Source organism: Pagrus major, chromosome 7 (genome assembly GCF_040436345.1).
Source record: "Pagrus major chromosome 7, Pma_NU_1.0".
Lineage (NCBI taxonomy): Eukaryota > Metazoa > Chordata > Actinopteri > Spariformes > Sparidae > Pagrus > Pagrus major.
Genome location: NC_133221.1, coordinates 25,265,594 through 25,276,897, shown reverse-complemented (window position 1 = coordinate 25,276,897; position 11,304 = coordinate 25,265,594). Strand labels below are relative to the sequence as shown.

The 11,304-nt window shown below is 40.7% G+C and overlaps 1 protein-coding gene across 2 annotated transcripts in view; it reads left to right on the top strand.

Annotated features, from left to right (window-relative positions):
- Positions 1-7,855: 7,855 nt before the first annotated feature.
- The window catches only part of mib2 (MIB E3 ubiquitin protein ligase 2), a 38,860-nt gene continuing 35,411 nt past the window's right edge, over positions 7,856-11,304 (top strand). Inside the window, exons 1-2 of one of the 2 annotated variants that reach the window (XM_073470117.1) lie at positions 7,865-7,968; positions 10,605-10,769. In XM_073470117.1, coding sequence (XP_073326218.1) covers positions 10,766-10,769 — 4 coding nt within the window. In that variant the 5' untranslated portion in view covers positions 7,865-7,968; positions 10,605-10,765. Of the gene's footprint in view, positions 7,969-10,604; positions 10,770-11,304 lie in introns of both variants that reach the window. The other variant, XM_073470116.1, reaches the window with a different exon arrangement.

Sequence of the window (11,304 nt, the reverse complement as noted above, 5' to 3'; positions counted from 1 at the left end):
GGTTTCCTACCAGCCTAAACAAATACGACAGTACAATATAACATGCAAAGTGAGCAGTTTGATGTTAAATATTGGTTTCAAGACAAATGAATGAACAGTGTTGATTTACATGGTTAATAGATGTCAAAATATGTAAAAACACTGAGGTTTCATTTAAGGTTATATTCAAAATGTGGCAGCTAAATGGCTGTCAGACAGGTGAGATGGATGAGACATTTTAAAGAGGATCCTTTGAATAAGAAAATATTCTTATTGTTGAACCAAAATTGTAGGACCTAATTTCAGTCATGTTATCTATAACCTGTAACGTGATGGCTAACGTGCCACCCTGTTTCTGTAAAACTCATACTGTAAAATAATGATGATGAATGATTATGAAAGGTCAGTCACTGCATCTGTAAGGGTTTAATTTAAGGAACACTTAAGTTTGTGTAGCAAAGTATTCATCAGCAGGGGGCGGTATTGGACAACCATTAAGCCAACATGCACAGAAACCTTCACAAGCTTTGTGTAATACCTGTAAAATGCAGTGTTGACAGGGTCTGAAATGTTAGTGCAACTGGTCTAATTACTTGCACATACAGTGTCTTCAAAATGTACAATAATACATTTAATGTACATCTACAACACTTTGATATGGCTGTATACCACAGCTGCAGCACAACATTTTTTTATTAGACCTTTATTATTTGTTCTTGATCTTTGGGTTGTTGTCTTTTTTAATGTACTGTCACATACAGCATATGGTTGTTTATGCCATCTTGTGTTATCTTTCAGAAACTATTTAAAGAGGGTTATATAGAAAAAGAGCGCAGGAAGCACAGACAAATTAACAGCTTTTACAGTATGTACTTGTGTAATCGTTTAATCTGATTTAATATTCTTATTATAGTTACATTGTTTGAGTACATTAACTCCCAAACACTTTAGTAGGGTTTTAGTGAGAAGCTTAATTTTAATAATGACCTGACTTCTCACTGTATCTTTGGAAGTGCTTCTGTTTCCACCCACAGCCTTAAGACATGCTAGGGGGATTAATTAGAAATTGCCACTCCCATGTTGTAAATATTGTTAATGGTTAATTAAAATCCTAATACACAAGTTCCCATCAGCTTTTGACTGTGTTTCAGAATATAGTACATTATATTATCATGATCATATTGTGAAATACAGTCATGCAATTGTTTAATCATCTTTGCAGGCATGAAATGAATGGAGCACTTTGTTAATTCAACATGATGAGAAATGAGAATGAGGACACACATCACGCCTGAGGCATGAGCCAGCTAAATGGCTGACTGTTGAAGGCCCCCCCGAGACTTTGGGACTTGTGACATCTTTCTGTGCTGTTGTTTTTGTATTGCGCTGAAAATGCATACGCAGCAAAAATCTACCTCCGCTACTTTTGTAACACTGGTTAAGCAAGTTAATTTAACAATAATGAAAAGCATAAGCACGTCTATCTGACTATATGTTTCCTTTTTTCTTCGACTGGGTTACTTGAAACCAAACGTCGTTGAATTCAGGACCGGTTTATTACGAGGAGCACGTGAAGGCAGCATTCATAGTGACGTAACACATGGGCGTGTTGTCATGGCTGTGTGCTGCAAAACCTTTCAATATAGTAAATACTTATTTGCCCTAAAACAGGCCATGTCAGCGTTGGTGGTGGACAGCGACATGGAATATTATTTAACAGCAAAGTAAACATTCTTGACAGAGGTCCGGTAAGTAGCTACACCACGAAAGACGTTGTTTTTTGTACCAATAAAGGATAACCAAACATGAGTTAGCTAGCTAGCGTCAACGTTGTACAAGCTAGTAGTACGCACAATCCCACCACCCTATCTTATTATAAATCCACGCAGAATTCAGTTCATAGTTTAGCCAATTTAATGTGACACTGATTGTTGTTATGTGTTATAGCATACTGCTGGCTAATGGTGCATTTGCATGGAGCGCTTCACTTCCATAGAGGTCCATCACAGCCAGTTAATTCGCCTGTCAGAAAATATTCCTCAATCAAAATATCGCTAACGTTATATTATGTTGGGCGATGGGAAGCAGCTTGAGCCGGTTATTAACGTTTGTTGGTAAAATTAGGAACTGACATCATCTATAACAAAAAATACTGGTGGTAATATGTTTGCCGATTGAACCGTTACGTTTCATGTAACAGTTTGTCAAAAGTCCCTCTTCTTTATATCGTGTAAGTGCCATTCGCAGTAAGCAATACAATTAAATCGGCAAATTATGAACGAGGTTTGGTGGTGACGCTGCGTGCACATGAGTGAACAGACAGCTGCTGGGTTTGTGCTTGAGTAGCAAGTAAGCTAACTTCCGTTAGCTGACTAGTGGGGTGTCATGGTTGTGTTACAGTATTAGTTACCTGTCAGCCAAGTTGTCAGCCTGTACTTCACATTGTGTTTTGTTCTTCACAACTGTCACCTAACTCAAGCTGAAAAAGACAGGATTATGGGAGTTTAAAGGACACACTTGAACCCCTTCATCTGGCACTGTTAAAGATATAATTGCATGCAGTTGTTTCCTGAGTCTGGCGGTAATGTGCTGAGCTGACATGTGTTAGGGACATTTCAGTATTCTGTATTAAGTGCTGTAGCTGGTAAACGAGACCTAACCCTTTACACCTGTCATGTTTCTGCTCATTTGGTGCTGGTGAAGCAGAGCCCAGCTGCAGCTGCCACATTGGAGCTGCAAGTGATCAGCCAGGATTGCTCTCAGCCACACCTACTCCAGAGCTCAGTCATCTGCTGATTCTTTGTCTTGTTGCTCCTTATTTGCTCAACAAATCTTAATCACAATAATCAAGCTTGAAATACTTACTGGCTTACAACACAGAAATTATTACTGCTCCAGTGAAACTGAAGTGATCAGTTAGTTCGCAGTTGAGAAGAAATGGGGGAAATATTATGTGGAAATTCTCAAGGTAAGACTTTTTTGTGTCTCTTCTGGTACTTGTGTGCTTGGTCTCTACATGGACCTCTTCCCAATTCTTCCGAGCATGTTTCTTTTAAGCAGTTAAAGACTGAAAGACAGAAATCTACATAATTTCTCCTGACTCTGTGTCTCTGTCTCTGTGTTAGGAGATTCTAACTTTCATACAGTTATGCACACCATAACTAGAGGCTCAAGTTAATAAGTAGCTAGTGGATAATGGCAAATGTTTGAATGAGGAATGCTAACATTGTTTACATGCCACTCGTCAAACATACCATGTGCTTATTAAGGAAATAATCGGACTAAATATTTACAGAAAAAGACATTCCTGGCTAACAGACTGGCTTGATATTCAGATATGGGTCTTGACACTAGCTGTCACCAGAGTACAGTAACAGTTTTCACAGTAACAAGTATGGTTAGCCACAGGCCAAAACCAATGTTTTTTGACTGGGATTGCAGAAAGCAGAGTAACCACTTTCTTCAGATTGTTCTGTTTTCCAGGTGAACCCAGATTTAAAAAAAGTTGTGACGCTGTCTAACACATTTAAAAGAGAATGCGATAATTTTCCAATTAACACTCAATTAAAAACAGTTTTTTCAAGCAAGGACGGATTGAGGTTCACATGATTGTCCACATTGGCTCAGGAACACTAATTATTTCATTTTTGTAAGCATTATTATTATTATTATTATTATTATTATTATTATTATTCGTTTTTAAAGCATTTTTATAATACCACATCACCTACTATTTTGGAATCGGGTTTGTAATTCCTTTTGGGGTGGAAAAGCCTCTTGAAATAGTTTCAAGGTCACTCAAGCACTCTTATGAAACAAAATGAAATATTGTTTTCGAACGAGTGGAGATTAAAATCTTAGTTGGCAACCAGTACTGTTACTTTATTATACAATAAGTATATCTACTTGATGACACTGATTGAGCAGTATTATGTTGTTAAATGAAACCAGTAGAAACAGAGATATCTCCTTGTTATTCCAAGCATTCTTCATCTTTTTCAAAACCTGGTGCTTTACCCACAATGCAACGAGCAACTGAGTCACATCACTCGCGGCAGTTTATCAGAATACATGTAGCTTCCTCTGGAGCCACAAAAACGGCTTTGTACTACTATCTCACATAAGTAGTAAAGTTGGTGGAGTTGCCCTTTAAAGCCTGCCTTCTACCAGCACAGTCAGTCTTACACTGTGGATGAATGAGCTAGTGATTTCTGCCTGTTTGTTAGGCAACATGATGATACAGGCTCCTATATACCCTGAGACAAGAACAGATGGTTTTGATTTATACCTAGATATCTAGCCTATCCATTTATTTGGCAGACTATGATGGAACAGAATGAGCTGGACTGCTGCATGACCAAAGTACGTTAGCAGTAATTTTAGATAAATATGATATGCATTGATTTGACAGGTATCTGATTCTGCTGAAATCAGACATTCCCATCCTGGAGTTTTGTCTATAATCAGTTGCCCAATTAAAATGTCCAGAAAAGGCACCGCATATTGACCAAAATAAAGAAAAAGCCCCAAGCTTTGCCTGCTTTCCATTTGACACCAGTTGAATAAGTGAGACTGCGATTTGTTTACAGTTTTCCTACCAGGATCTTCCCAGCTTGACTGTGGATTCAGACTAACAGACGTCTGGCTACAAGCCAGTCCTGTTAATAGTTACTAAGATGACAGTCTGAGTTGCAAATGTAGCGTGCTGTCCTGAGAGAGTCAGCACCGTCGAGTCATCGAGTTTGATTTAGATTTGATTTTGATCTTTGTTAGAATATTTGGTGCTAATGGCAGCAGTTTGTGAGTGGATCCAGTAAGAATACGTACAGTTGAAGCAGCAGGTCCAGAATAGGAAGCGTGGATTAGTGTTGTTGATAAGTGAGGTAAAGGGTGACATATCATGATAGTCAGGTGTGAAATCACTACGCATAGATTATGTGGGCTTTATCCTGTGCAGTAAGGATGGGTAGCTCATGTAGTCCAGGTCAGAGTACACAGGACAGGAATGGAGCTGAGTGTTTGAGGAGTTGCTACAATGATTGGCTGATCAGGTACACCTCACAGTTCTATCCCAGCATGCAACAAGCCCATATTTCAGCAGTCCTCTCAGTCTGATGACTGCCATATTCATGTGTCTAAGTGTGTGTGTGTGTGTGTGTGTGTGTGTGTCACTGTCTATTGAAAGAGGGGCTGTGTGAATGAAAGCTTCCTTTTATATGGACCAATAAGTCTATTACATGAACAGCAGCAGCTTTGTTTACAAGATGGGAGAGCAGTGTAATGAACTGCATTATAAGCCTGTGCCTCAACCACTTCCTAAGCTCCCATTAATTCATTGGTTATTCATGTCATGGCAACACCAGCTGTACGTTCACGTGTGTGTGCCAGCATAAACAGAATGGCATTTTGGCTGGTTTTTGGAACCATATTGTCGATGTCTCCCACAGCTGTGGTCACATTGAAGAGCATTGTTCAAGATAGACACAGAGACAGACAGACAGAGACACACACACACACACACACACATCTTCCTCTTCCCTTCTTTCTGTGCGAGCCTGGAGGAGACTGTGGTGTTGCCAGCTCACCAGCAGCGGTTGCACAAACCAGTTTGCGACTAAAAATGAGGATCATGGCAGGTGCCCATTCATCAAATTCTCCTCCAACCCCACCCCTTTTTTCTCCCCCTCCCAAAACACCCTACCAAAAAAAAAATAACAACACCCAGACCCTCCCCCCGAATCGTACCTCCCCTCCCCCCTCCCCTCTGTCCTGTGCCTGTCTGCTCATTGGCAGCAGAGCGAATAGTGTCCCCGCGGGCTATGAAAGAGAGGGCCGTGCATCCTTATGTGGAGCTTGGTGCGCATGTGTTCGTGCATATTGATCAGTAAACACAGTGTGTCAGCCTCACACGCGTGTTGCTGGTGCTCACATCCCCGCTGATGGAATATAGCATCAGAGGAGTCCTATGCGGAGCAAAGCCCATTGGCCTGTTTTCATGCAGGAGCAGGGGAACGTCAACCTGAATGCAGCGCTCGTCGCACAGCCGCTCTCCCTGGCCATCCTCCTCCCTCTCCTCCTCTCCTCTCCTCTCCTCCTCCACGGTGGTAATCCTTGCTGACACAACGCACAAAGGACTAAATACTTGCTGCATCCTCCAGCAGCAGGACTCTCTCTTCTGCCTCCTCCAGCTCTGATCCTCGTCAGCCTGGCTGTTCGCCTGTACAGCAGGATGCTGTTTCTGTAAGACTGCCTGCGACTGTATATCACATTTCTGGAATACCGGCCTGGCTGCCCTCCTCCTCCGCCCCCTGTATCCCCTCCTCCTCTACCTCTTCCTCGGCCGGTTCATTCAGGGAGCGCATCAGCACAGGGCTTCAGCCCTGAGGAGGCGTATTTTTTTTTTTTTTACCTCGTAGGAAGCTGGTAGGACCACTGGTAGCAGATTTTTTTATTTTCACCATCTAATGTGTTTATGTAGCAGGAGGTAGGAGCTGCTTCCTTTTTGTCGGTCTCTCTATTCACCCTGCTGCACATCAGTGTACCAACAGGTAAAGCAGCCAAACAGGATATGCTTTATTTATCAGCTGATGCTGTTTCAGTCCTGTCTGTTTGGGTAATGCTCGCGCGCCTTTCTTGTGAGAAATCCAGGTGATGATGCTGTTCATGTTTTAAGGTAGAGCAGTATTCTTCTTGTCAGTTTGAATAAGAAGACGAAATAAGAATAGCCCTACAGTATCTTCTTCTTCAAAACAAACATGGCTGCTTTTGTTTTCATCTGGCTGTCATAGTGGACAAATGTGCTGGAATACACTGTTGTTCACACATGTGCAAAGACAACACGCGTGCAGCCGGATTGCATCCATGGCCATGCTACTACAATTTGTGCCACATGTCATTGCAGTAGTAAAGCTAGTAGACGTGCTCAGCAGGCTGGCAGACATCTGGTTTGCCTGGTTGCTCTCATCACTGGTGATGATCAAAAAATTGTTGACCTGCAGAGGCTCTATTTTAATAATCTTGCATGTGTGTCAAAGTTGTGCAAGTAGTGTTGGGATTTATTGTGAGGATTCTTGACTGCAGATAGTCAAATCATAGCATGTTTAGTGCCTAGGTTAGATGTATATGAGTTAATTAGAAGTAGCTATTATAACACAGGGTACTTGTCACTCATAGATAGTGGCTACGGGGCTGTGAGGATCAGTAACAGAGGGATTTTAATCATATAGTTTAAGTGTAGGATTCATTCAAGGAGGGTGACTGTGTTTCTGAGAAAACTGTAGTGTTTTTCATGTCAAGCACTGATGAAATGATCCTATCCTGGCTGCCGAGATAAGATTGATTGATTTGTTTGTTTTAGATGAAGTTGGGACAAATTGGGGTTGAGGGCGTAGTGTGCATGTGGCAACATGTGACCCAATATTGAATTTGAAACATATGTATGACTTGAGGCATAGGCCTGGACTGATGGAGCCCATCAGCTTGATCTTTGACACTTGGGTGATTCTAGCCTGTTTTACCAGACAAAAGCCTTAGCAAACACCAGAAATGGTCAAAGCTTCCCCGCAGTACTGATCATGTGACGTTACAATGCCCCATTACACAAAGTAATGTATTTGACTGAACACAGTCCTCTGCTCTTGTGCAAGTTATATCTTTACACTACTCAGCTAGTATCCCTTTTTTCAGATAGGGCATTTAGCTTGTCCAGTCCTTGAGCAACATCTGTCAGAAAAAAAATCAAGCAAGCAGAGGAGAAAAGAACCACATGTTCCAAAACAAAGAGCAAAGTTCACACCAAACCAAATACTAAGAAAAGGCCAGGAGGGGTTTTACTCCCCTGTTAGTAGGATTACTGCATCATAGCACTCAGAATTCAGATGGTCCTGCTGGTTGACCTGGGATAATAGCAGAGCAGAGCTGGTGGTGTCACGGCAGACTGGAATCATACAGCTGCCGACATGTTCAAAAGTGGGCTGAAGATCATGGGGAGTGAGTATGATAATCCACTATAATTTGATGTGATAATCTCAGTACAGTGTCATCAGACGTACAGTAAGTGTTCTCAGGGAATATGGTTTGCTGTGGTAGAGTTTTTGTAAAAGGCTCCAGGGATGAAGTTTGCTGAGAGGAACAATCCTGCTGGTATCAAGTTGCTTTTTAGATCTGTTGTTGCAGCCATTTTTACACCCAGTGAAGCTTGATATGTAGTATGAATCCATTATTCAGTTTAGGGCTGTTATTTTTTTCATTATCAGTTAATCTGCTAATTATTTCCACGATTAAGCCATTGATCGAAACTGAGAAATGCTGATTGCACTTTCCAGAGCCCAAAGTAACATCTTTCAAATTTCTTCTTTTGTCAGAGCAACAGTCACCCAAAGGCTCTCAATTCACTGTCATAAATGACAAAGAAAAGCAGCAAATATTTTTATTTAAAAAGCTGGTGCAAGCGAATAAATGACATCTTTGCTTGAAGAATGACTGAATTGATAAACTGATCATCAAAATGGTTGGTGATAAGATTTCTTTTGATTGACTAATCGATCTATTGACTTATTGCCACAGCTCTAATTTAGACCAATTTTATCTCAGTCCCTCCAACATTTGGTCAAAATAGATTGACAGACAACGCTTCAACTCAAAAAACAATTGAACATTTCATTTTAGACATTTATTATACATTTATTAACTATTTTCTTACTATATTCCCTTGTTCTGGTGAGCCTAAAACTTTGGTTCAGGCAGAGGCCTGACATGGAAAATCTAGAGTCTTATTTTAGGCCTGTCGCCCACTCTAGAGAAATCTTTGTAAATGTGTTGTTTACTCAGGGTCCTTATTGATTTTCCCCCAAGTCCTCTGGCCACCAGATGTGTCCGACTTGAACCAGTTTCAGCAGGTTTTCACTCATTTCTGATATTAAAGCTGAGGAGGCTGAAGTCATAGGTCGCTGTGTGTAGATTTCACTTTGCTAAGCATTCGGGTCCAGTGGCAGTGATATGAAAAACCCAGCACAGGCAAACAGCCTCTTCTTATTAGACATAAGAACGAGGATATAAGCCGGTCAGAGCACGTGTCACAGGATATACAGGTCTTTGCTGCCTCTCACAGTAGCACATATCTGATGGCACTGGGTCTGCCAATAATAATACTCCTGACTCATTTTTCATTTTGAAGCTGTTCAGGGGTTATCATCAGTGTGCTGATCTAGTTCTGCCTGTATGTTGGGTAAGTAATTTAAAATGTGCTATTTCTGCTCAGTGAAACATCCATGTCTGTAGATAGTTTTACAGATGGTTCTGAAATATTTTGTTTGATCACGTCAACCAGATGTCACTCTCAGAGGAGACAAACAACATGCTGCCACAGATCCGCTGTCTCACTTCCTCCTGCCTCCTTTGAGGTTCTGATCACGTGGGATCCCAATCCAATTGTAACACTTCATTTGACAGCGCCTACCAGCGTTATGCTACATTTTACATCGTGTGGCCCTTGGTCACATTTGAGAGGAAATGTGCTGATGTGGCTTACATCGTAAAGGCAGTTTGCTGTAGATGAGGTGGTGCAGTACCTCAGTTGCACATGAGCCTTAAGATCTCACACTGTGTCTGCTGATTGCACACTATACACTCACTTTAGCTGTGTTTTTAATATATAGTGCATTCATAATAGAGCCCGACAGATACTTGATTTTTAGGGCAGATACCGATGCTGATATAAAGGAGTAAAATATTGCGATATCATTGTATCGGCCATGTACACACTTTTTGCAATGATTCCTAACATATTATTATCAAACACTTGTGACAAAGATATGTCATAGGATATTACACAGTTTATTGTCTAAAATGACAACAGTGCACTGAAACGGTAAAGATTAATGGGAATGTAGTAATTATAAATCACCCCAGGAGACTTCTTTCTGCATTGTTATCCCTAAAAAACGTTTTCATATCGGTGCACAACGGGCAACATGCATGCCGATACTGATATATCTATGATAGGCCAATATATCGGTCGGGCTCTAATTTATAGTTTTTAATGATTTCTTTTTTGTTTGCAAAAATGTAAAATGATATCACAGTTACATTGTCACTGTATATTGATGTTTTAAATGCCATGTGAGGTAGTTAAAAAAAGCTTTCAAGTTGAACCTTCAGTAGCATGATAAACCTACTTCATGGTCATTACATAATATTGCTGAGCAATTTTTGACTGTGTGCATTTGTGTATGGTGGTGTGTTTATTTGTGTTGTGGCCAAACGGCTGTCTGGTTGTTTATGTGAAGGAGGTTGACGTTGCCCTCCCAGATTGGCCCTCAGCAGTGTTGTATGACTGAAGCCAGCCCATCTGTTATTGCAGGCACCGAGCTGTAATCCTGCCTGTGTTAGGCCTCAGTCTATCTATAAACTATGGTTTTTCTAATCATTATGATTTCAACTTCCTGTATAGCTACAATATCTAAACCAGCTGACTGTGTCCAGGTCAAATAAGTCATTTTGCACACTTCTATTTGACATTTGGACACTGATGTAGTAAAAAGTGTGACTTAATGCCTTCTTTAAGACAACTGTTGATTATTATTTGGTATTATTATTGGTAATGGTTGTTGTTGTCTTCATTGCAGCATCTTGGTTATCGCAGAGATTTTAGGTTCAGCTTTTCCTGCGCTCCTGTCAGTGAACTAGTAAACAATCCGAACAAATTTCGCCATCAAGTCCATCGGCTCAGTCGTGGAGTTTGGCCTGCTGGTCCCTGCAGATAACATTACACACAAGAACACAAGATATGTGTAAGTAAACATTGAAGTGTAAATACGAAAACTGCAGTTGAAGTACACACTGTTCAGACCATACATGTGTTTTTTCAGTGTAGAACACACTGAATGTTTTTCACATCTGAAATCTTTCTAAATACTTCCTAAAGCTGTGCTTCTAAAACTTTATTAAAATCGCATTGACAGGTTTCGATCGGTATAACTTGCGTGTTCTTTCCATGATGGTTGCTGAGTTGTGATTTTTAAAGCTAGTGAGGCTGCTTTACTTCACACATTAGCGGTCCCAAATTTCAAGAAGAGGTAATAGCTTTGTCGGTACGTAGTAATCCCTCACTTCTGTTTTGGGATTCACTCTTTATTTTCTGGCAGTGGCCATCTGTCAACACCAAAAAATGTTGAGCATTGGGATTTAAGAAGATGAGAGTGTTTTTTACTAAATATTTGTGCCAAGTGCAGCTTGAAGTGTGTTTTCACACTTTTTCTGGAGTGTACATTTGTGAGTGGTGTTGCTCTTGTAGAGCCAGATGAAAAAGCCCACAGTAAGAAATGG